We start from the raw sequence: 26,450 nt of genomic DNA, 5'->3' as shown, positions 1-26,450 counted from the left end.
TAATTTTTCTGTTTATTTGTCAGCTGAAAATCTGTTAATCAGGTAGATCTAATCCAGAAGGACGCAGGCAATTTTGTTTTCTTGGCCAAGTGCAAAGAGAAAAAAGCAAAATCCCTATAAAATACGTCTTCCTCCAGTGTTTTGTTTATTCAAAGCTTGTTCACTACATGATTGCAATGTGCAGTTGGTGGTGAAAATGCACTGCTGTGGTCCACGATGAACGTATTTCACTGAACATCTCAACAGTTTCAGCGAGGAAGTTGACAGTGGCGGCCGTCTTCTGCTCGTGTGCCACATGCTGACAAATTTAATGTGACCATATAACAACTCTAATGCTCTCAGTGGCTCCCTGTGCCTCAGACCTTGCGCCGCACAATTGAATTCAAAAGCAAAGAGGATTAACGTGTATAATATGGCGAGAAATAAATAAGAGAAACGTTGATAAGGCTCCCATCAACACATGAAAGAAGACGGGGAGGGGAACACGTGTTCAGAGAGCTCACAAACGGACAGGTGGTGCAGATATGTGATGTGGAAGCTGTGTGCTGAGCGCTGCAGTGGAGAGAAAACTGCAGAAGGCACATGAATCAAAAAAGGAAAGAAAAAAAATTTAAATGGGTGAAAAAAAAATGTGATGAAAGAAGTGTGCAGGGGTGGTGGTGGTGGTGGTGGTGAGGGGCTTGAGGGGGGGTGTTGGTGGTGGAGGGGAGGAGGGGTTGGGGGGTGCATTTGCGTCAGAGCTCGAGCCAATGAAGTCAGAGATGGGGCAGGCTCGAGCAGGAGATGCTTTTACTGCCACTCACAGCACCCGCTTGGGCCTCATGTCCTCTACGTCACAGAGCTGGCACAAATTATGCCTGCTCTGTGCACACACGTATGCACACACGCAGTGAAAATGTAATTTATGCGCATTATACACATATCTCGCACGGTTCAATGACATCTGAATCAGCTCAGCAGCAAGACGTGTAATTTATAGGTAAAACCACAGGGAAAGATTTCACTTTGAATTTGCAAGAAATAAAAAAAGATGGTAGATTTTGACGTTTGCTCATAAAGAAACCGTTTTTACATGCATTATTTATCATCACGCTTTATGTAGCATTAAGCTGTTAACGTAATGTTTAAGTAAATGCAACATATAGCCTGATAGCTCTTCCAGAAGCAAACGGTTTTCTTGCGTCAGTATCAAAGCATGCATTAGCAGCACAGGAACGGCTCCAGAATTTATTTATATATTATATTTATGCAATATTACATTAGCATTAAATAGCTTCTGCTGATTGGTCCTGAAGTGTTCTTACATGTCAACTGATTAATTAGGGATATTTCAGGAAAAGGTACATTTACAGATTTTCTTACAAATAATAAGGATGCTGCAGATTTAAAAAAACAAAAAACAAAAACATTTCTTTTTAACAAATATGCAATAGAAATAAATTCATATAAAAATCCCATTTAGAAAATAATTCTCTGACACACACGTTTACATACACACGCTCCTGCATCCTCTCACACATGCAAATCCTGGTTATTTAGATTAGCGGGCAGTGTTTCTGTTGGCACCACTTCTGACCTAGATTATCATATCCGTAATTCTGGGGGATGATTATGATGATGAGCATGTGGTCAGAGGTCCGTGGGGGAGGTGGGGGTAAAAAACAAACAAACAAAAAATACACAACTAAACAAAACAAACACTGCTCACTGGCTTTGCTGACGTCACGCAGCCGTGTAAAACGCTTCACTGTGCAATCTTGTAAAACTGCAGGCGAAACAGGAGGTCAGATGTGTTCCCTCGGATCTTCACATGACGGCAGACATAGGATCACATGTTGAGCGTGCACATGGGCAAAAAATACAGGGACGTCTGCAGATATTTTCTAGCAAAGGTTGTTTTTTTTTGCATCATGACGTGGGATAAAACACGATTTAGATTTGGGCTTTTTGTGCGTCTGACCCTGTTACAGCAGCCAGAGCAGCAGCTGCAGCTCTGCTGGCAGGAGTCACATCCTAAAGGTGATGACGCAAGCAGGAGACATGAGCCATGACCTCATCGGCTCACCATCAAACCATCACTCTGCTCTGTACCACACACACACACACACACACACACACACACACACACACACACACACACACACACACACACACACACACACACACACACACACACACACACACACACACACACACACACACACACACACACAGAGCTTTACAAACGGCAAACACCCTCCCTCAGTGCTATATGCTGCTACCACTGGGCTTGTTGAACATATATAGACTGACATGCTAGCAATGCCCTGACCAAAAAGAGGCCTTTGAACAAACAAACACACAGTTGGATCATTACCTACAGCTGAGTGATGTCACACACACTCAGTGTGTGTTCTTGTGATGGTGTGTGTGTACAGTGAGGCGCCGCCGACTGAATGTTTGACTCTGCTCCTTGTACAAGCATTACACGTAGATGCACCAAGAAAATAGGGAAATGATCTGAGACACAACAACACAGTTTACAGCACCTACAAAATGAAATGGATATTATTATATATGGGCTTTTTTTCTATTTATTGTTTTCTACTACTGATTGATTTTAGTCAGAACTTGCCAGATGTGCTTTCATGCCATAAGAACAAAGAAGAGGAAGAATTTTTCAATCTTAGTTGCGCAAAAAAATTGGGCAAGAGTACAGTCAAGTATGAATAAATAACTTAACAAATATCTAAGTGGCACGTCAAGTTTTATTATTATATAAGTTGGGGAAATATTGTTTTTCTAAAATAAAATAAAGACTATATTATAATTAATCGTGTACTTTGGATTATATTTGTCATCCCTAAAAAAATACAGTAATTGGTGCATAAAGCAAAACAGAGTCAATAAAATGTGATTGATAATTTGCACAGGCAGATATAAATCAATTCTGTGCCTCAGGGGGGGGAAAAAAACTCTTAAAAAAAGAGAGAAAGCAGAGAAGGAATTTGGACAGCTGCTCCGGGGGGTTGAGCGGTAACTGGCTGCCTGCATCTCTCATCAGAAAACCAAACAAAGTACCGGTAAGTATGAATCATAGGTGAGAAACATGAGCGCCTGTCGATCTCACTGCACAGCTGACATCAGAACAGAGCGAGGTGGCCACGCAGCCAGACGTCAGGTCTGTCTGTTCACTGATAATACACGGATACAGTCCATTCATGAATTAAACACACTCACACACACATTCACACACTGCTCTTGTCTCTGACTCACACGATAATCTGAATGATCAATCTGAACTAATACAACACTCAACATTTCAGCAGCTGTAGTATAGTTTTCTTTAATTTTCTTATTTTACAGTCTAATTGTTGGATTTTTTGAAAATGGTAATGATAAGATGTTTACCACTGCAGTCAAACTGAAATCTAGCAACTTCAGTTCAATATAACATTTTTTTCATGTTTGTTTTTTGCTAGTTCACAAAAATTGTGATCCTGGAACTACTTTTGAAATTAAAGGTGCATATATAATCTGTAATTTTAGAGAAGTTTGCAGCAGCTGTTACCAAATCCACATTTAAATTATTATTATTAATAAAAGAAATATCTTAATTCTAAGTTTCTGCTTGTCTGCTTCATGGTGAATATTTCTGATGCCGCTCCCTGCTTTTCATTTTTATACTTTAGCCCCACCTAGTGTTTGTCTATCTCAGAACGCTGGTGGAAGCATCTACCAGCTACCTTCAAGCTAAGGAGAGGGTAAAGGTCAGAACTAGAAAAAGCTATTAAACAATGCATAGCTGCAAAAGGTTAACAAACATTATTAAAGGAAAAAGATGGACTCTTATGCAAACCTTTTTTAGTGCACTATTGTGACCTGCAATACACATTAAGACCACAAAGAGGTATTCTTGTACAAGTTGATCTTGTTCCAAACTGTCTGCAGCTGCAGCCTCTGAAGCTGTGAGCTGCTGCACAACTTCAGTCCTGAGAGAAGAACATGGATAAGAATATTCGTAAAGACGTGTGTACGTGTGTGAGGCTGAATGCGGTTTTACACACTAAGTGCTCCATGGCGTCACAGCGGTGGCACACAGCCCTGCCAGCCTCTGCTGCACTTCCACAGTCTTTCAGCATCGTGGGCACAAAGCCAAGCTAAAAAGACACACGTGGTGCGCTGCTGGAAAGCCATCCCATCGTGTGACGCTGATGAGCAGCCTCAGTTTAATCTACATGGACAAACCAATCCAGGAGATCTGGAACTATTCTCTCAGCAGTCGGAATTCAAAATGAAAGAGAAACTCTAACTGGCCTTGACCGTGCTGATCTCCTGTCTCATAGGAACAGGGCCTTTTTGTTCCCGTGAGTGGAGGCCATTTTGTAATGCATGACGTATTGTTAATGAGGTGGGAGCGCCATCATTGTTACAGTGGAGAGGATATATGGCAGCCATTTGCTCTAATGACTGTGATGCAGGAATACACAGATGACACATTTAAAAAATTAACTCGTCTCCCACCAGACAAACTTCTTTTGTAATGAATGAAAAAAAATTAAATTGCTGGATTTATTAACCTATTACTAAAATTATTGGAATTATATTTACATATATCTACACATGCAGTGATTGAAAAAACATAAAGCTGCCTAACAATGGTTGAAACTGCTTTCATTAATGTCATATGGAGAGTCACCAGCAAATTATCACCAAACTCTGCAGCTCCTGGCAGCTCTACGACACATTTCATTATTTTTAGCTCATTTGATTTTTACAAAGAACTGTTTTTGTTCATTTTTGTGGCTCTCATTACATTAGACTTATCTAGCAGCAGGCTGTTCAGTTAGCACACAAGAAAAGTTAATGGCAAACTGGCAAAGAATATCAGGCTTTTAGCAGGAGGTGGTGGAGACCAAAACAGAGCTGAAAGGTGAACAAATATTGTACTTGCATTCATTATGCTGGCAGAAACACACACACAAACACACACACACACACAAACACACACACACACACACACACACACAACATACTAATGTAGAATGACCGCCAAATATCTGTCGCAACCTTTTGCTAATGTTTTTCGTGATTTTACACCATCATACTACACCTGGATTGTGTTTCACTGCACCCACTAACATGTCATTTTGCATTAAATTAACCATGCATTTTAAAAATATATATTATCTCTTTTTATTCTTACTTATGGGATTGTTTTATTTGTATTCTGCCATATTTAAAGTTTATTAGTATTCATTCATGCATAACACCGAGTTCATATTCAGTATACAGTCTTTATGATATTAATTGATCAACCTGTAACTAGAGGAGCTGCTCGTTTACACCGTTAACCAGCTGTGGTAGAGGTGGTTGGTGGGTGGAGAGCTGAAGTGGGCACCCAGGAGTGGCCCTGTAATTGGCAGGTCCAGGCTACACATCAAGAGGCAAGACAAAAAATGCTTTGTGGCCCTGATATGAATCTCAATGCCTCTGTTTCAACACCTCCTCTCCTGGCCTCACCATGGATATCTGAGCGAACAAAAATGATCTCCATGAGAAAATACGAGCTCAGGCGACAATGACTGGAGCAGCGTGAGCAACAGCACTACAGTGACGAGTGAATTTTCAGGTCCTGCTCAACATGTGCCAGTGTACTACAGCTTTATTGTTTTTGTCAGTATCAGTCATTCGGTTTGACCAAATGAATCTATCACAAATTTTGATTTAATTTTACTACAAGCATTTAGCTGACTGAATGCATTTTATTGCCAGACCCATCTTTTAAGTACAATCTATTATCTGGTTACTCTCTTACTAGTATTCACAAACAAACTAATTAAAATTAGGTTTAAAATCTACATTTGCTCTATCATTATGCCTGTATTAATGTACCAGAGTGTACCAAACCTCTATCAAGGCGTTCAGGATGGCAAAATCTTGAGTGGGAGGGGTTCAGTGGGCGTGTACCCCCTAAGTAGTCACAGATGCCAGGCACAGTTGGGGAAGGAAGTGCCCGGCTCTCTGTCCGTGTTAGCCAAGGGAAACTCTCATTTGGGCGTGAGCCCAAAATGATACAGAGCCAAAGACTGCAATGTAAACAGGTCACATCTTCATTGCAGACAAACATATCTGCAGGCCTGAAAAGTATTGCACGACATCTGTGGGTTTATTGCGATGTCATGATGAGTCGGTACGTTCAACTTATACAAAATGTAGCTTAATACAGTGGGAGGTAAACGACATTTACTTTGATGAAGTCAATGTGTACGTCACTCTAGTGATAATTCACAAACCTCTCTGCTGTTTTAAAAGAAATAAAACCTAGAAAATTGTTGTCCACTCTACATTAGACACTGTTTATGGAAAGGTATGTTGCTGACAAAATCACAAAATGTAATTTTCCAGAGAACAAAAAGTCCAAATTTCCACATCCCTTAATATTAACTAGGATCAAGATTTGCTTGATGCATTTTTTATTTTTTTTTGTAACGTGGGTGGGTTGATCCTTTTAAGAATTGTATTTTAAAGGAGTTCTATCCCAAAATGAATAAATTCAGTTTCAGATGAATGCAATTTAGTCTTCAAAATCTGATACAACAAATAAGAAACATCGATGAAATTACTATATTTATTTAATTATTGATACGTATTTTCCAAATCTAATCATGACTAATGCAGCCTCGGGGATATCTAATCTCAAATTTTAAACTTGAATAATATTGTGCAAAGGAAGCACCACAGAGCTCTAGTCCATTTCCATCGCTACAACACCATTCATGTGAGCAGGCACGATTCTCTGCTTGAAGGTGATGCTGTTCTTGGCCTTGAACTTACAACTCCTGTCATGTGTTTGCCAGCATAATAGCAGCCGCACTGCTGATCGAGGTATTTCAAAAGCTGCCTCTTGAAAAGGAGGAACGCTTGAATTTCGAACTGAAGGATGATCGGAACCAGTGTTTTCAACCGTTCAATCAGGGATGCAGTAGAAACCTAAACCAGCTGCACTCACTTTGGCCATATAAATCATTAATATGCAAACTCAGAGTGAGTGGTATCAGACTGATGCAAGTTACATGAGATCACAGGCACTTTGAGGGAAGAAAACCATAACATTCCTGAACAGAGGGCTGATTTCTGTTTATACTGGCCTTCCTTTACTATCCACTGATCACAGAACATGTCGCTGTGATCATAACCATGACTGGATTAAGACTTCCACGTGTCACAAGGTGTTTAATGTCAAAGGGACCTGACCTGTAAGAACAAAGTTTGTTACAGTGAGTAGGTTTTATGTCTGCGGTTGAGTTTTAAGACCTCTCTCTGGTGAAGATCCTTTTTTTTTCTTTGTTAACATGTCCATAAGGTAGATTATATGTTCTAGAAGATACACCATGAGTGAAATAAGCAGTCAAATGTCATGCTGGAGATTCTGGCCTCAAACATGTTGATTGAATTACTTCAATATTATTATTTGCCAGTGTGCAGTAGAGATGAGTTTGAGTAGTTTTACAGTGTTTGAGCAGAATTGGAGGTGAGCTGGTGTGCTCAAGCTGCAGTAAGTGGGGAATAATGAGTGAAGAGAGAGGCAGGGTCTTTGTAGATCTACATATTCTGAGGAATATAATGGTGCAGAGGTATATCTAGGCAGGAGATGATTATTGTATGGGGGAAAAAAAACTTCTAAATACATAACTTAGGGATTGAATTAACAACCACAGAGTGAGTTTGAGAACAGCAAATCAGGGGTCACACCAGAGGTAGCCAGGTGGGACCTCCTCAACCAGAGGATGATATGTTCTTAACGTGTTAGTGTTGCGAATGGATACCAAAGCAAGAAACTTGTCTCTGGGCTTAACCCAGGTATTCCAGTTTCACAAAGCTGGCTCACTTTTAACCAGGGTAGCTCTCAGTACTAACAGCTCCCATCCGCTACAGAAGATTAACTCAAGAATATTAGATTAAAAATTAAAACCTGCCCCCGAAAAAACAACAGAACAACAGATCACAGAATTTATGATTTTCCATGAGAAAACAGAACTTCTATTAATTTACAACACTAAATACGATAATGGAATTTACAGACACAATGAAACAGCTCTGTGTTTCTTTCATTCTCTACAGAATTGCTGTCAGTGGATGCTTTTATACTTCATGCTTTAATTCCATCACTGCAGATCAGAACAACATGAAGCAGTTTGTTGATAATAATTGGAAATAAAAGAAAAGATGGCTATAAAAATAGTAATATTATTGCCATAACCTAATTTTCCTGCGGGAATGTCAGATGATATTAAGTACTTGAGCAAATCCTCTTCTATAATGTGAATATGTTCATGGTGGCATAGGAAATCAGAGTTGTTAGAGGCAGCTGATACCAGCTTTGAGATAGATGCTTTTTGGCTCATTCAAGCCAGGAGCCCCAAAGTCCTAAAACCACCTGAAGTGAAGATGATGAAAGATAAATAAAAGACCACATGGAGAGGCAGAATGACTATAAAGTGACAGAAAACAACCACAAGGTGAAGCAAGAAGATCCCCCCAATTTAAAAATGTTTGTTTTGTTGGATTTATCAGCGAAAGTGTACTTAGAGTGGCTGTTCCCATGCAGTTTGCACTTTTATTTTTCTTGGTGCATAGCAGGGCCATTAGGTCCACAGCTGGGACATTCATATAGAAGCCATGACTGTCCTTCAGTACTCACACAATGTGTATCAATAAATCAATTCTGCTATTACAGCTGAAGTGGAAATAACGCTGTAACTGGTCCATCGTTAATCTATTTGTGTGTACATCCATCTCTGAATCAACAGGTCTCTCTGTGCCTGATCACAGCCAAACTACCAACCAGGCTGAGCTCAGTCAGCCTCTAATGCCACACTTTCCAATACTTCATCCGATAACTGAACCCAATGCCACACAAATGGGACTCTGCCAGACTGATAGGAGATTATAAAAAGTAATCTGCAGCAGCAAACATTGTTTTCCAGGGATAAAAAAAAATACTTATTTGAGTGGGCATGGCAACATGGCCATGTCTGTACAGCTTTAATACTGTATGGATCTGTAGAGTCAGTGCGTCCTGTGAGCATATACAAGTACTGGTGCATCTGACTTTGCAATAAGGAATATGCTACATAAAGGAATCCAAAAAAACCCCATGAGGATAGATCACATACCTGCACTCTGGCAACAGTTCAACTTTCACACTGTCATTTGTGACAACTCCTACCTTGGTCGCTGCTTCCTGCAGGAGGAGATTCCTCAAAGCCCTGGTCGTCAGGACTTTTACGTTTCTTCGACATTTGCTGCTCTCTGTTCGAGTGATTGATCGATCCACCGCTGGATTGATATCTGCTGATAACGTGAGATACTTTCAACCGGCAGGGTACAAAACACATACAACTGTCTGGGAGAGGCGAGAAGAGAAATACGAATAAATCTCAGTCCCATTCATTCAGATCCTTTCTCTGTATGTGCCCTTTCCAGCGTGCTGTGCGCGTAAAGTTACCATGTGGTGGCCAGCCGAGCATCTGGAGGCGCAGCGAGGCATGGAGCCGGTCAGCTCGTGATCCTCACCGTAATCGGACGAGATGCGTCTCCGGCGGACAGTCCGAGGCTTATTTCTCTTGACAAATGAGAAATATTTGCAGCTGAAGTGATTTGTCGATCACGTGTGTCGCGGATTACGCGTGAAACCCCGCTCAGATGGAAATTACGCACTGAAGGCAACTTGTTGATCCGCGTCTTTATGAGAAAAAAAAAGCGGTTTTCGTCACTCCGGATGTGTTTAAAAAATCATTTCAGATTTTCAACATTGTATGAGGTGTTTGGCTTGAATGGTGCCCGGCGACGTCAGACTTCAAGTCTAATCAGGCATGGATGACGCACAGCCGACACAACGGGAACTCTTGGGTATCTTGAAGAGTAAAGGCCAATGTAAACGGAGATTATCTGGACGTAGTCTGCCCGCTGAAGTACACCGAAACGTGTCCGTCTGGCAACATTTGAGCTGCACACTAAGTTGCAGGCAGAAAATGCTCTCCGGCAACAACTGTTAAGGAGGGGAGGATTCCTCCGAAGTGTAAAATTGGAGACAGTGTCCTACAGAAGTGGCGTGGGGGGAGTGCGCGGTACAGTACCTTCTCTTTTACAACACCGTGAGTCCAGCGACGAGTACAAAACACCCTATTTGTCTGTGACACGTCTTGCGCAAGACCTCCTAATCCAAGTGCCAGAGTAACATAAATCGAACAAACGCGCATTGTGTTGTGAGGAACCAGTCTATGGACGAGCCGGTTTGCTTTCAATGGAAGTGTGCGAGAGCCTCAGAGCAACTTGAGAATAAGCAGCGAATAAATGCAGCGGGAGAGTCGTGGTATTGCGCGCACTATAGAGGAGGCAATGACGCCACCGGTCTGGCTTTTACAAATTGCTTGATGCTAGTTTTCCCCTCGGGTCGAATCAGCTCTGAATGCCAGAGAATAAAAGAAAAAAAAAACACCCCTTCTCTCTACAGCGACAAAGAACTGTGGGTGCTTGGAGATGTTCTAAAAAGATATCCAGTTGGACAAAACTGCTTCAGTGAACACTTTCACACATTCATTTTCCTTTGAAGAAAGTCACAAATGGGTGCCTGACACCAGTTGAGGAAAAAAAAAGCCCCCCACGCCTGTCTTCATTCCCTCATATGCTGATTTATTTATGAACACTCCCGGGTCAGGGGATCATATTCCATTTACTACATCTGGTTTAGATTTCCATTGCAACGCCTATACTGTTTCTTCTCCCCAAAAATGTGCAAAAATGTGCACAATTGCACGGCAAGTGGACAATACTCTTGGTTTTCAAAAAGCCTATTTCTTTGCAAATTATTGCAGTCATGCCACTGACGCTGTTATTTCGTGGTATTTTCTGAAGGTAAACGCGCCTTTCTCTCCCTCTCCAGCTCCCCCCTCCCATCCCTCATTCACTGCAGCTACTGACGTCAAGACATGCTTGCGTCAATGCTCCCTGCTTTGACAGAGAGCTTTTTTTTCATTGGGATCATAATGGGATTATTAGGCTTAGAGAAATACCCTGCCTTCGTGGCTTTTGAGATTTTTTTTTCTTTTTGGATAGACGTCCCATTGTCTTTTTTTCTTGCTTAAAATATTATTCCTCAGAACAAGAAAAGGACATGAGACGCATAATTGGCTCTTAGTGCAAAGACTCAGTGATTGTGTATCATTCCACAATCTGATGATGATGCTTTTGCTTTGGATTTTCTATGATATTTGTAACAGTTTATAACAGCAGTGGTCATAAACCTTGAAAGAAGCGACACAGATGAGATAAATTCATGTTCATGGACAGGAATCTGCACAAAAATGAAGAAAATAGTTATTATTTGTAACAGTAATGCACCTTGTCTTGTATTAATACTCAGTTAAATATCTCTATAGACAAAAACAGTAGCATGCACAAACTATAGACCGAGACCATTTCAGCTGCTGAGATGGGTTGACACTGAGATGCTTCGAGACATGAGTGAATCAGTCAGTTGTGTATTTGATTTAGCAGATTAGATGTCTGTTCCTTCCTGTCAGTCTGCCTGTACAAGGCGGAGGATGTCATGATGTCCTTATACACTGACCTTGATCTTCTGGGCTGAATAGGCTCTTGTGCCTCTTGGCTGGCCTCGCTTCGCTTCAGTCATAATGCCATTTTTAACACTTTCTCAGCTCCATCAATTGCTCTGCGCTTTGTGCGACTCTATGCCTTAATATTCAATCACTATTGTCTATGCAGATGTTAGTGTTGTTGAATTTTCTCTGTAGGTAGCCGTGTTCTGCTGCTATTGAAAGTTTTCAGTGAAAGATACCGACAGGGAAGTGCAAATACAAACCGAAAGAATTAAAACGGAAGAAACATAGGTCATAATGTCACCAAAAACATACCCTTTCGCACAACTGAAAGTGAATGAAATCTCAAAAGAAATGTTTGGGCATTTCATTTTTTTCATAACGTTTTAAAAGACAAACAGAACTTGGACTATTCCCAGCAACAGCAATCCAGTGAAAAATCACAATTAGTGTCTAGTTTCAAAACCGTGTTACTTTGGGAGACTGAAGCTTGTTAAGTTTTTTCTTTTGAAGAAATGTTGAGAGGGCTGCACAGTGGCGTAGTGGTTAGCACTTTCGCCTTGCAGCGAGAAGATCCCTGGTTCACGTCCCGGCTTTCCCGGGATCTTTCTGCATGGAGTTTGCATGTTCTCCCTGTGCATGCGTGGGTTTTCTCCGGGTACTCCGGCTTCCTCCCACAGTCCAAAAATATGCTGCGGTTAATTGATTACTCTAAATTGCCCGTAGGTGTGAATGTGAGAGTGCTTGTTTGTCTATATATATGTAGCCCTGCGACAGACTGGCGACCTGTCCAGGGTGTCCCCTGCCTTCGCCTGAGTCAGCTGGGATAGGCTCCAGCCCCCCCCCCGCGACCCTAGTGAGGAATAAGCGGTGTATAGATAATGGATGGATGGATGGAAATGTTGAGAGCAAACACTATAAAATGGATGAACTCTGGTAGGTTTCCCGAGGAAGAGTTTTGAAGCTCATGTAGTAGTTCTGGCTATTGATATCTTGACAATACCTGACTCCTCCTAGCTCCAGGCTAATCCCAACATGAGCAATGGCCCTCATTTGGACCATTCAAACGTTTGAACCACAGATTGTTCTATGACAGACTATGATTATGCATAAACCTTAACAAAATTTCAGCAAAGTCAGTAATAAAAACATCCTCTCCCATACAGATGTCAGGAATGGGGAAATTAGCAACAGAGACCAAAACAGTTTATTGTACCAGGCTGTAAACGTGTTTATTTCTGCTGTAAATTTGGACATTTAAAACAATACAAGGACAGATTCACTTTTGTAGCAGCCTCAAGTGGCCATTTGAGGAATTGCATTAGCTCCATTTTATACCCCAGGTGGTTGCTGCTTGGTTGATTTAATTGAAAACAAAACAAAAAATCCTTGAAAGTGTATCTACATCCTTGTTTTGTTGTTGGCTCCTGCTAGGGGTCACCTCCTCAGATCATCTGCTTCCATTTTTTGCTGTCCTCTGCATTGTCCTCTGTCACACCAACCACCTGCATGTCCTTACACATCTCCTCTTTGGCCTAGTTCTTTCCTCTTGCCTGCCACCTCCATCGTCAGCATCCTTCTCCAAATATACCCAACGTTTGTCCTCCACACATGTCCAGACCCACTCCGTCTCACCTCTCTTACTTTGTCCCTCAGCTGTCTTTGTGATACATTAATTCCTAATCCTCCTTACTGAATGAAACATTTAACTCAGTCATGTCCAGCTCTGCGACCAACATTTGTTTAGCTCCAAAACATCAGGAAAACTGCCAAAGTTAGTGAAATATATGCACAATCAGAAAAGACAACAGCTTAATTTCTCCTTGCTTCATCTCACATCTGCTAAGACGTCTGCTGGACAGCTTTGCTGACAACTTTGAATCCAGTGTCTATCCATCCATAAAATTTTTTTTTTAGCAAAACAGCGCATGTTTAAACATGCTTACACGCTGCATGTTGCCAAGTATTTGGAGCCAGATTAACTGAAAACTATTCATCAATATGATTACAGAGAATTCATCATCATGAATCCTGTTGTTCCTGATTGCATCCAACTGCAGACCTGAGTCACATGAGGCCACATAAAGTCCAACATAAGCACCTCTGTGTGTTACATAAACATTTCCTGCAGAATTTCCTTTCTATGACAACTGAGACAACACAGGAGTTTACTTTATTTAGTGCGTAGCGTCTCTGTAATTACTTTGTGAATTTTTATCCTGTTTATTATTTCAACAGTGGGATCAACACTTGATTCCTCTCTGGTACACTGAGCATACAGATTAATATGGTTACTGATTCAGCTTTGTTTTGCCACTGAAAATACCATTAATCTTATGTGTTAACTAACAGCCTTAAGCAACATATTTTAAGAGCTTTATTCTGTTTACAATCAATGTAAGATATATCATGTATGGTTAAATTATCTCCAGTGTTGCATTTGATATGTTGTACAACCATGGAAATATTTAAAAAATAATTTATTCAGTGTGGTATTGTCAAAGGGGGGAAAACCATGTTTCATATAGAAAAGATCAAGCTTCAAGAGGTTAAACTGAGTTTGCCAGTAGTCCAATTTATTCATAATGGCAACCCTCACAACTTTCCAGACGCAGGAGATGGTCCTGTGTGATGAAGGAAGTTGTCCAGAGGGATGTGAATGGAAACAGGGTGTTAAAGTTGTGTCGTTTCTCACTGACGTCCACACTCAGTCTTACACAACCCCACCAGACAGAACCTTCCTTCAGATGTACAGATGTAATTCCTCACCCATGTGTGCAAAATAGTCCTTCTGTATTTCTCTACTGGAGGAGGGGTTGAGTTGTCTTGTAAAAGATATTTTAAAATTAAGTTTATTCATTGAAATGCTACAAAAAACAGTGAACCTACATTCAAATTTAAAAAAAAATAAAAAATAAAAATGACGACAGAACAAACACAAATTGATGTTTTACCTTCCAAGGAAACAAAGAACTGTCCCTCATATTACTAGGGGCCTGTCATGATTTAAATGAATCCTGAAGGTCTGTGGAAATATGACCCCCCTAGTAATTTAAAAATGCCCTCTCCACTGGCCAGTCCATCATAGCATTTGTAAATATGAAACCTAGTTGGGTGTGATAAATCACATGTGGTGCTTCTGTGAAATATCTTATTGAATCAGTATGGCTTTGTACTTTTACAACACAGAAAATGAAGAGTTCGTTGAGCAGTGTAGTTTGCAATGCACAAAGCACATTAAGACATATGAGAGATGTGTTTTATTAATGACATGGAAAGATGTGTATCATCTGCATAGCAGAATATTGACATTAGATCCCCATTTTTATTTTATTTTTTAAAATATTCCGGAGCATACTATCTCACTGTAGTACAAAAACTTTCATTTATCTATTTACAGTGCATAAACCATGATTTTTTTCTCATTTACACTATAAACAATGCTTAAAATCGTCAACATTTTTCTGCTGTACGTCTTTTTTGCTAACTTCTGTGAATATCATGGAGTTATGCTTAATATAAGCAGATTAAAATAGATGTTGGTTGACAAAAATTAAAGTATATGTTTTTTTCTCGCTATCCTGCACAGCAATATCCAATGAATTCAAGAACAAAATAAACCAAAAGGGAAAACTTGCATAGTTATTTTGCTTGTGAAGTCATAAATAGTTTGAATTAAAGCCTTTTTTGTATCTAATTAGCATCAGATAAACAGTGGAAAAGTCTTGGAATGTGAACATCCTGATTCAATTCAAACTGACCACAATTAAAGAGGAATATTTGGTCTGTGGAATTTAGTTTGGGATCATAGAAAACAGCTTATTTTTTAGTTAATTATTCTTGTAAGTCACATCAGATCAAGCATCCTGCAGACGAAGTTTGATGAGTGTCTTTCTCTCAGTTCGCAGATATATTCCCATCAAAGGGATGGAGGTGTGACGGGGGTCCAGGCTGACGGTAGTCGACCGTGTGGCGAGACGTCGTACTGAGCAGTGGTATCATGAACTTCTGTGGCTGTGCTGCTGTCATACATGGGAGAGCCAGAAGAAGGCACTGTGACTGAGTGAGACAGGCTGGGATAGTGGCTGCCGGACCCTCGAAGGAACTGGGAGCTCAGACAGTTGTTTATCCCCCCATTCTGGGACACTGGAGTCAGTGGGGAGTTACTCACAGACCACAGGCTGGTGTACTGACTGCACAGAGAGTCGGGCAGAAAAATTCTCACTCATCTTTTCTTAGAATATTTTAAAAGTGCCACTCATGCAAAAGATAAAAAGTATGGATTTTTCTTTTAAACATGTATTGATATTGCTTTATATATTTATGTGTTACAGAATGTTACAACAGGTTAAACTTTATAGAGAGTTTAGGACAGAAGACAAGATTTAAAGCCAAATTTGCACACATTAGGTCACTTATCAAGAAATACACACCATATCTGAATATAAGATGATATTTTGTTGTTGTTTTAACAGCGTTTTGGGGACACTACGACATTTTTGAACAATCTCATGCCAATGTGTTACCCTTCTGTAAAGTCAGAGTTAAAGTTAATTTAAGAATTTTGAAAGCTTTTTGTTGTTGTTCTAATTGCTTGTGTGTGTTTTTACCCAAGCTGAAAATTTAACAAGAGATCCCTAATTTTTAAAATAGAAACTCAACTCTGCTCTAAAACATGGCATTTATAAAACTGGTTGTTTTTTCCACAAATAACTGATTTGAAATCATACTTTGTGTGATCTTTTGCCCTACATTTATATTTATATTTCTTTTCTCACCAATATTAAGTTTATTGTTAAGTTTCTTGCTATTCCATCACAATTTGTACCTGTCTTTGTTGTTTCTTGAATTGCTGTGTCTCTGTTTTGTAATTAGAAACAAATTGTATATGGGCACGTTTTTTTTTCCTGTTATATCATCTTATTTAAGCAGATCCAACAAAAATAAACTATAGAAGAACAACACAAACCTAGAGTTGGTACCAGAGGTGGAGTTGTGTGCCATCGGCATCATGCTCGAGTGAGCTGGCATCTGAAGACTGGACCAGTTGTCATGGCTTGAGAGCATCGACAGGCAAGGTGAGGAGTTGTCAATGTAACTGGCTGCAACACACAACAAGACACTGGGGATTAGTGGTTTAAGATATATCAATCAGAAATCAAATTACGCCGCTTAACTTGTTGTATTCTCAGTGTCTTTCTGGACTTGTCTCCCTGATATCAGTATGACAGTTGAAGGGGTGAATCTTATACATTCCTTGTCTGAAGCCAAACCATTTACAGCTCTGTGGCTCCACTCACACAAAAGCCAGAGGAATGCAAAACATTCCCGGCGCAGCAACATTTGTTTGAGTTTCTTGTTAATAGTCGGGGGAGGAAGTGCTGTGATTCTTGGATGTATGAAGGTAAAGAGAGGAGGGAGGCACTCACTGGGTGAGTTGGTTCGATGGCCATATGGGCTGGCATAGGGGACAGAGCGGTGGTTCCTCAGAGTGGAGTAGCGCTCGCAGCCGTGGGATGGCGAGAGGGATATGGGACTCCCAAACTGGCTGTGAGGACTGGCAGGAGGGCAAAGGGAGCCTGTGCCTGGAATGAACCAGCTACCTACTGGCTCCACAGAGGAGAAAAGAAAGGATGGGATCAGATGAGCAGCATGGGTTTACCAATCTTAGATGGAAAAGTACAAATAAATATACATAACTGAGGTGTACACTGACATTGAGAGTAACCAGATTGTTGGTTTTCACTGGCATCTTCTCTTAGGTCTTTGTTGTCACTCCTGCAAGAATACAGATTGTTTTCTTTCCATTGCACACATTGCTTAACTAACCAGTTACTGCAAATGTTCTTTACATGCGTTCTTATACCTCTCCTTTGCATCCAGAAAGGCCTTGGCAAAGGGGTTGTATTTTATTTTCAGCGAAGTTATCTAAAATCCAAAAATGTATCACATAAAAAGTAATTAGAGTGGTGGTTTGGCATTAATAAACATCACAGAGAACGAACCAAAGCGTGCGTAAATGACGTGCGTAAATTACGCACCTATATTACGCGCATACACAAAACCTTTTTGTATCACATTAATATGAATTTTATTAGTTGTTGAGCAATCATTATTCATTTTAAAGTAAATCAACCATAAATCAACCTCTTCGTTTTGGTATGCCGTCACTGCAATGAACTGTGTCTCTGGGAATGAGTGGCTGGTGATCATCCTCCGCGGCCCTCCAACCCGAACTATATGGATGCGTGGTTCATACTTGTGTAAAGAATTTAACATTATCTGGGGAAAAGACAACAACACAAACATGATAATTTCATATACCGGAACCACAATTCCCAGGCGTATTTCATTTTGAAATTAAAGGTTTGAATTTGGAAACGAATACGGAAAAGAAGAAGGTGGGAGAAAATCCACTTACCTGACCTCCACCGTTGAGTTTATTAGTGAGCTTGACTTTACTAAAGGAGACGGGAGCCTTCATCCAGTGTGCCCCGAAGTTCGGAGAGTCTGGATGGATGTACACACAGCTGGGAGTCTGGGGTTCAGGTTTGCCACCAGGAACCCACTCCCCGTTCACATATTTCCACCTGTGGTTGTCCGCAGATGCGAAGTCCAGCAAAAAAGAATACATAGCGTTCGGGTCCAGTCCAGACACGTTCACTTTCAGCACTGGAAACATGCGCCTTGAGGAAAACACGATATTAAAAATTAGAATTTAAGTAAACCTTTCATCTATCTATCTATCTATGAAGCTCACCTGCCATTCTTTGTAACAATCATTTCATTTGTAAGATCCTTAAACTTCTGCCACAGCTCGTTCTCATCCAGGGACACTTTGAGCTCTCTCTCCGTGGGGTCTCCCTTCTCGCTGCCGGCCTGCAGCTCACTCTCCACGGCGCTGAGGAGGTGATCCACCCGGTACTGGACGGCCTTGCTGGGACACTCGCCCGCGCCTGTCGCCATCCTGTCCAACAGCTCCAGGGTTGGATGGTTGTAATCACACGGATTACTGAAGAACCTTAAGCTGCTCCAGAATCTCTTTCCTCTTCTTCTTGTGCATTCACACAGACACACTTTTACAGCTCCTAAATATATAGGCTGAAGAGAAGCTCCATGTCAGGATGGGTGTTTGGAGCAGAGATGGTTGGCTCGTCTCCTCTTTGATCTTTGCGGGCTTGTCACAGATTGGCTGGTAGCGGCCATATCATTGAAGCCCACAGGATGACAGCGTTTTGAATAAAGCAGTTTAACCGTCTTTATGACATCAACCTGTAAATACTGACACTTAGATCAAAGCCACACCTGCAGAAACCAAGCCACTGTGGGCTGACCACGGCCGGGCTGCAGTCCGGCAAGAGTCAGATTTTAGTCCAGATTTATATCTTATTCCTTTAAATTTTTATGAGAAGCTTTGTCCAATTTTAAAATAATTTAAATGCAGAGAAATTGTTCTGACTTGATAAGCCTTCTCACATTTTAAATGACATCATTCCAGCCCTGTGTTTGTGGGTTCTTCTATATGACTGATGAATCAATTAATAAATGGATGACGACATAAAAAAATCTAAAGATTATAAGATGCACTCAAATGCAAGATCCACTTCCTTTATAATTTTATTACAGCTTTCACTTAATAAAACAAATTACTCACTTCAGATATGTATCATCACTCAGTAACTCTAATTGCAAATTAAAAATAACATTGATAGCTATATTAATATTTTATTGTAGTATAGCTTTTATTTCAGCAAACCTACACATGTATTAAGGCTTTACGGTAATAACAATTGACATTAAATGGGCAATGAGCAATATTATTTTATGACTGTAATACAGTTTACTAGTATGATGTGGACAAAAGACATGATTTTAATTTTAAAAAAAAGAAATACAGTGGATTTTTCCAAGTTTAAAGACATTAAGATGTCTTTAATTTCACATTACTCATAAATGATAAGAAATGTCACCTTTTTTTTTCTTTTACAAGAGATGCTAAAATTGTGGTAAATTCAGTGATCTGTGTTTTCTGTATAGTTTCTCCATAGCTTAAGCCCAGTCAATTATCTAAGGAGAGAACAGAAATAACTGAAATTATCAAAAAAACAACAAATAAATAAATGATTTTTTTGCAAAAAGAATTATCCACTTTGAGAGATACTTTTACCTGGACTTTTTTTTTTTTTTGCTCACACACATCTTCAATGGATAATGGATCAGGTGTTTGATGACAGTCCGCCTCTATGTCCCAATCCAGAGGTTCAAAACATCCATGGCTGCCAAGAAAACACCCACACATGCACAATGCCAAGTGTCAATCAGTCTTTTGCCTCCAACAAACAAGTAAACAACAACAAAAAAAAAAAAGTTTTGCATATTTGCTTTCATGCACCTGTCTGAAGTCATTCTGTTCAAGCGTTGGGGACAAAATGGTTGATGATTTTGGACACTTCTTGATTGTTTCGTGGAGCAGAGACATGGCTGACTGGTTTGGCTCTGCTTCCCTTGTTTGGAGTCAATGACTGGAAGGACCTGTGAAGGAAGAGGGAAGGAAAAACACTGTCACTGACAACTCAGTAAATGAAACATATGCAGTGATTTACATCCATGTAGTGCATGTGTGTCATTCTCATAAATAACCACTGCATGCTGCTCATGCTGTTGCTATGGTGGCTCCCAAAAAACAATAGAAAATAAAAAAAAAAAACAAGGGCTAAAAGCAGATTGTGTGTGACAGCTACATGTTAGCTTCCGTAGAGCTCTGTGGTGTTGTGTTGTGGCTGGTTTGTGTTACTAACCAAATCTTGGACGCCTCATTCCTGCTGCCAGCACAGCGAGTCTGTCTCTCTGTCCTGCAGTCTGGACCAGAGTTCACAGCAAGCAGAGAAAAACAAACCCCAACTCAGTTTCAAGAGCAATTGAAAGACTTCTTCAACACACTTCTCATCTTCAGTGTCCTTATTGGTTCTGAATGTCACTAAAAAAAAACTACAGAAAAAGCTTGCCAGTGTATTATGTCCTTTATGTTTCTGTCTGTTTTTACTGACCTCTGGGTGAAAGCCATGTTGCTTATAGAAAGATCATACATTTGCCTCAGCTGTTTGAAGTAAATCTCTGCTTTCCTGCTCTTCTGTGGAATCTCAGGGATTATCTGGTTTAATACAAAGTACTGAACACGAGTGTTTCCCTCTGTTGTTCTGTGCTGAGCTGCTACGTATTAATGGCTGACCTACCAAATCAGGCATCTTGCTCTGGAAGCTCCTCATGAAGTTTGGCTGCAGGCTTGCAAATGTGGGGGCTTCCATCTGTGGGTGGCACATGCTACATTTATTTATCATTTCCTTGCCGGTCAACCATTTTGTTGTTTGAAAAGAGACCTCTCCTTATATATGAGCCGCGGTAACCGTGGTGTAAAAGTCGGAGGTGTTATAACCAGTGTCATTTCCCACAGTCCTAGTGTCCCGTTTGGCGCCTGTCTCTTCTCCTCCAATGCCCCACCCAGCGCTAACTGTCACACCAAGCCACTTCCTGATGCTAGTCTGCTGTACTGGGAATTAACATTACTGATCTATAAGGCGCCATAGATCCCCCAGCCTATACCCTCCATTGTCAAAGGATAAAATGCAGGTGCAACTCAAATATATCTCAGAGAACACATGGAGCTTATGTTGACTCAGATTTGATTCCTTTTAAAGCTAAAAAAAACAAAAAAAAAAAACAAAACCTTGATGGTGGTTTAACGCATTTACTACAAATCACTTTCCTGCTGCTAGCTGTGGATTTTTCATTCTGATTCTTTCACCTTTTACTGCTGGTTTACACTTGACCAAATTGAGTGAGAATCAATTTGAAAACACACAAGCTCTTTAAAGTTATGATATTACATTAGATGCTGAACATCTGTTTTACAATTGGACATTGTTGTGTCATGATGACATTTACGAGTGCAAATTGATTCGACAAACCTTTCCTGTTCAACCACAAATTACCTCTGGTAGGTGGGGATCCTGGGTGTTCACTGTGATCTGTTACATACCACAAGCAAGTTTCTACAAGCTCACTTTTGCATAGAAATAAATGGAGGCTATGCGGCCTTCAAACTGTGAAATACACAATGGAGTATGTAACGTTGCCATATAAAGTCATAAACTGTGGCAACCCTATAAACAGGCAGTTATGGGCACCACATGGGCACAAAAGATTTCAAGCAGTGAGTCTTCGATTCAATTCCCAACCAAAAACAAAATGCCTATAAGAAGAAACAATCGGATCTAAGTCATAAATTTTACATTATTTGAATTAAGTGGGCTAAAAATGTGGAAACTCTGGTATTATCTGGTATTATTATTATTATTTATTTTGTTCTCAAGAACATATCACAAAAAATATAGTGCATTAGATAATCAAAAAAGTACAGCCATGTAATGAAAACTAAATATCACCAGAAAAACTACCAGAGTAAACAATAAAGTAGACTAGAAGCAAATCAGAAAAACTTGACAACTTGCCTCAGGACAACACATCTCAGAGATCTATGACCTCACTAAACACAGTATAATTCAAGAAAGACAAGAATACTTTACTTATTGGAATTATATAACATGCCCTGGGAGTAGAATATGTTCCCACACATTGGTGCTTTAGGGACCTCACTCAAAGCTTGAACTGACACCTTGAGGGTGTCAATAGTGGTGACTGGTCTGTCCTGCAGCAGGAGCTCTGAATATTTCAGTCCAGAGCTGTGGTGAGGAACGCTCCTGCATGCCTGCTGGCTTTGACCAGTCTCTGTTTGCCTTCCCCAGCTCTCCCTTCAGCCAGGCTCATCCTCTGTTTGCTCAGGCCCATTTTGACAGAGAGGTGAGAGGAAAAATGAGTCCTGCATGCTTGCTCATATATGCTCATCTCCACACCTCAGCATAACCTCTTCTCCAGGGTTCTCTGACTTTCTTCACCAGACTCTCTCCTGACCTGATATCACTGTAAATATTTAAAATAATGCACTCTGTCCTAGAGTAACTCCCACTATTCTTTTGTCTGCTTTCCTTATACATTTCATAATCTAAGTCTTTGTTTGTTCTTTGGACTATATATATATATATATATATATATATATATATATATATATATATATATATATATATATATATATATATATATATATATATATATATATATATATATATATATATATATATATATATATATATATATATATATATATATAAAAATAAATTATGCTGCAGTTTGTTATCTGAAAGTTTAAAAGCATAGTTTTATATTTTGGAAAAATCTACTACTTTGCTATGTTGTCCAGTGGTTCACGATGAATTAAATATGAAGCACCAAGCAGATGGTTAGCTTAGCTTAGCAGCGTAACTGGAAACATGGGAGAAGAGCTAGCCTGTTTCCAATGCTGTTAAAATCCTTCTAGCACCATCTCTAGAACTAAAAAATATCTATACTGTAACATTTGTTTTAAAATGTGTTAAAATGATAACCCGTGGTTTTATAGAGAGTTGGGGAAAGAGACTAATTCTTGGCTTGGAACAGAGACTTTCCATCACCCTTAGGCAGTCAGTCAATGTCCAAAGATGCCAAGAACAAGTATAAATGTATTAGTGAGTGAGTGCTGGAGGTGTATACTGTTATAGTGCTAAGCTAATTAACTGGTAGTCTCATAATTACTGCACAGATGTTAAAGTGATGTCAGTCTTCTCACTGTACTGTTGACAAAGGACCAAATAATAATATTTTTTAAAATGTCAAACTGTGGCTGTATTTAAACCCGCCTATACTTATTTGCCCAAAATGTATCAGTAGCATGCAAAAATAAAGCAAAATCTGCAGTGTACTGAAAAATATCTGGATGCAACACTGATTTTGATGAAATTTCCAGTATGGATCGGACCAGTCTACCTCTCTTACTGTACAATGCCACACAATGTAACGTGCTAAAACGTTCCTAGCAACCGTTTAAATTGTGGATATTAGTGGATAAGGAGGAGCACAAAATAAAGTAAGTACCACTTATTACATGTTTGTCTAAGTAAACCTTGAATAAATAGAACAGTTCCTAATTGTGGCAAGGCTGCATTCTTAAGTTAAGCCTGCTAAGCTAATGCTTGTGATCACAAAGACAGCAATGTTAACTTAAGAAAACTGTCAACAGAAAACAACACAACATACATAACTTAAATCTACTGTTAAGTTTGGGTTTTTGTTATTAGGAACAGAACAGGGCACAGAGGCCCTTAATCTTTAACAAATCTCCTACAAGACTCTCTTCAGTAGGCCATCAAATGTTACCAAAAAAGGATTTAAGTAAGTTAATGGCATGCTTTTGCTCATTAGGTAGATATCTTAAGTGTTATAACGCCACATTTTGGGGTTTTGTTGTATTGTCATGAAAATCACAACCACTTTATTGCGTATTACTGTGTCAGCCAGTAATATGTAGCAGTTTGAAATACAATCTATGTTGCCCTTATTTTTTATTCTTCATTGTTAAATGTTAATTGTAAGCAGTGAAGTAAAGCTTGATGCTAAGTAATTGGATATACAGTATAGTATTAAAGACATAATAGTAAAACACTTCTGTGTTGAGTGTATTCTCTCAGTGTAGGTGTCTGTGTGTTGGTTTGAGGAGGCACTTGCAGGTGTTTGCCTCTCACTGCCCTTGTTAAGTGGGACTACTGGCCCTGTGGTTTTCACACTCACCTTGAGAAACATTTGCTCAGTTTCATTCTTCTCCTGGCTGCCATCGAAGATCCGCTCTGCCGAACTCTCCACTGAACCAGACCCTTGCTTTAATGATCTACACACAGAGACATCAGAAAGGAGTCCATTTTATATCACAGCTGGAGGGGCGAAAGGTTATCTACCGGACATCAGACTTTAATCCAAAGGAATACTGTGTCAGCCCTGTACAAATGTGTAAAGACGTCTCTCAGCATCGCCTGGCTAACTGGGTTTCTCTGATGTGTGACCTGCACAGTAAATGTTGTCGCTAATATATTCCTAATGGTGTGCTACTTCTCAAGACAAGGCCATGATGTGGTGCAGCTCACACCCGATAACACTGCACACTCGGGTGACAACACACTTTGTCTGCTGGGTGCAAACTGGCTCCAAGGAAGACTCCTGAGCAAGGCAGCGTTTACTCACAGGACAGTGCAGCAGGTAACAGATCTGTACAAACCCCCTGAGCTGCAGAGGATGCAGGTGGAGGAATGAGGATGTGGACCTGTGCACTGTTATGTACAGTAATAGTGCTGACATGTTAGCAAATGACAATGCAGAAGCTTGAATATTACAACAAGTTCTTCTTTTTTCCTAACAGGATCGTGCAAAATTAAACTTCACCAGACCAGCCCTGTCTTATGTACTTTTTCCACTCATGGAGGTCAGTAATAGACACAGTATGTTCTGGTCAATCTAATTTTGCAGACCTGTAATGCATACTTGTGAAATTCAACATGTTGAGGAGAGCATGACCAGATGGCCACAGAGATAGCAAATTACTGCATTGACTGTCCAATAAATCACAGCAGCTAATAATAAACGTATAAATAGACACAAAGCGGGACAGACTGGATGAACTGGCTTGTTACTTAAAAACAGAACCGAGGACTAAATAGACTCCTTATTTTGGTTTGAGCTCTAATTGCTTTTATTTTGGGTATTTCTCATGGATGTGGGGAATGTGCTCATGGCACAGGCAGGCTGTGGAGGCAGGAGGGGCGGCTGTCTCACCATGTTTGTCTGTGGAGTGCTGAGATTTCACACTGATGGAGAACTTGTCAGTTCAACCCTTCGCTCGCCTTCTTACCAAGCTTCTAATGTCCCCAGGACGAAGCGCTGTTTCACAGTGGCAGCCTCGTACTAACATCATACAGGCTGCCACTAAACAGAGTTCATCCCTACTTAACAACAAGGAAGACAGCGGCCGACACTGTTCTGCTACACATTCACAACATGGAAACACAAAGGACACCAAGGGTGATGTACGCAGGTTCAAAATGTAAACTTCGATTAAAGGTATAACGTGTGTAAAATTAGTGAAATTTGTATTTTAAATTTTGCACTTTCTTTAATGGCCAGTTGTTGTGTGTCAGGATAAATGACATACTCAGGAAACGAGGTGGGGTTTTAAGAATTTTCTTAATTGAAATATAAATGTTGCAAGTACTTTCAAGACCTGCAAAGCCTCAAGTCTAAAAGGCTTATTTTTAAAAAGGAATTTTGCGTGTGCAGCTGAAGTAAAACAGTTAAACATCTGAAATGCTATTTGAAATAAAATCACTGGAAGAAGAAATGAATCGCAGTTAAAATATAAGTGAAAACAACAAATTAGAAAGTCAAAATTATGCTGCAGTTTGTTATCTGAAAGTTTAAAAGCATAGTTTTATATTTTGGAAAAATCTACTACTTTGCTATGTTGTCCAGTGGTTCACGATGAATTAAATATGAAGCACCAAGCAGATGGTTAGCTTAGCTTAGCAGCGTAACTGGAAACATGGGAGAAGAGCTAGCCTGTTTCCAATGCTGTTAAAATCCTTCTAGCACCATCTCTAGAACTAAAAAATATCTATACTGTAACATTTGTTTTAAAATGTGTTAAAATGATAACCCGTGGTTTTATAGAGAGTTGGGGAAAGAGACTAATTCTTGGCTTGGAACAGAAACTTTCCATCACCCTTAGGCAGTCAGTCAATGTCCAAAGATGCCAAGAACAAGTATAAATGTATTAGTGAGTGAGTGCTGGAGGTGTATACTGTTATAGTGCTAAGCTAATTAACTGGTAGTCTCATAATTACTGCACAGATGTTAAAGTGATGTCAGTCTTCT

General features: G+C 39.9%; 2 protein-coding genes across 6 annotated transcripts in view; both read right to left on the bottom strand.

The window, feature by feature from the left end:
• Positions 1-10,375, bottom strand: part of pde10a (phosphodiesterase 10A) — a 64,530-nt gene extending 54,155 nt beyond the window's left edge. Inside the window, exons 1-2 of one of the 2 annotated variants that reach the window (XM_035953498.2) lie at positions 9,491-10,375; positions 9,212-9,388 (exon numbers count right to left, since the gene is read on the bottom strand). In XM_035953498.2, the coding sequence (XP_035809391.1) occupies positions 9,212-9,388; positions 9,491-9,512 (199 nt within the window). In that variant the 5' untranslated portion in view covers positions 9,513-10,375. The remainder of the gene's footprint in view (positions 1-9,211; positions 9,389-9,490) is intronic. The other variant, XM_023281597.3, reaches the window with a different exon arrangement.
• A 4,473-nt stretch (positions 10,376-14,848) lies between these two features.
• Positions 14,849-25,590, bottom strand: tbxtb (T-box transcription factor Tb). Of its 4 annotated transcripts, none has more exons than XM_055018612.1 (12): positions 24,321-25,590; positions 20,402-20,908; positions 19,996-20,135; positions 19,771-19,879; positions 18,364-19,670; positions 18,025-18,289; positions 17,751-17,885; positions 17,470-17,531; positions 17,320-17,381; positions 17,033-17,209; positions 16,573-16,705; positions 14,849-15,796 (listed from the first exon to the last, which is right to left on the bottom strand). In XM_055018612.1, the coding sequence occupies exons 5-12, from the start codon at positions 18,567-18,569 to the stop codon at positions 15,523-15,525; spliced, it is 1,314 nt and encodes a 437-aa protein (XP_054874587.1). In that variant the 5' UTR covers positions 18,570-19,670; positions 19,771-19,879; positions 19,996-20,135; positions 20,402-20,908; positions 24,321-25,590; the 3' UTR covers positions 14,849-15,522. The 4 variants fall into 4 exon arrangements, with proteins under 4 accessions (XP_054874587.1, XP_054874588.1, XP_054874590.1 ...); XM_055018613.1 differs by having other exon boundaries at positions 18,364-19,879; positions 20,402-20,462; positions 20,837-20,908; XM_055018615.1 differs by having other exon boundaries at positions 18,364-19,879; positions 20,402-20,462.
• Positions 25,591-26,450: the final 860 nt, after the last annotated feature.

Source organism: Amphiprion ocellaris, chromosome 16 (assembly GCF_022539595.1).
Source record: "Amphiprion ocellaris isolate individual 3 ecotype Okinawa chromosome 16, ASM2253959v1, whole genome shotgun sequence".
Classification (NCBI taxonomy): domain Eukaryota; kingdom Metazoa; phylum Chordata; class Actinopteri; family Pomacentridae; genus Amphiprion; species Amphiprion ocellaris.
The sequence above is the reverse complement of the archived record's forward strand: the minus strand, read 5'-3'. Positions and strand labels throughout refer to the sequence as shown.

Coding starts and splice junctions, on each gene's coding strand:
- tbxtb (XM_055018612.1), bottom strand. CDS start 18,569: ATGGCGACAGGCGCGGGCGAGTGTCCCAGCAAGGCCGTCCAGTACCGG. Junction 17,382..17,469: donor TTTCTGGATGCAAAGGAGAG/GTATAAGAACGC, acceptor GTATTCTTGCAG/GAGTGACAACAAAGACCTAA. Junction 16,706..17,032: donor CCATCGAACCAACTCACCCA/GTGAGTGCCTCC, acceptor TGTGTGTTGCAG/CCAGTTACATTGACAACTCC.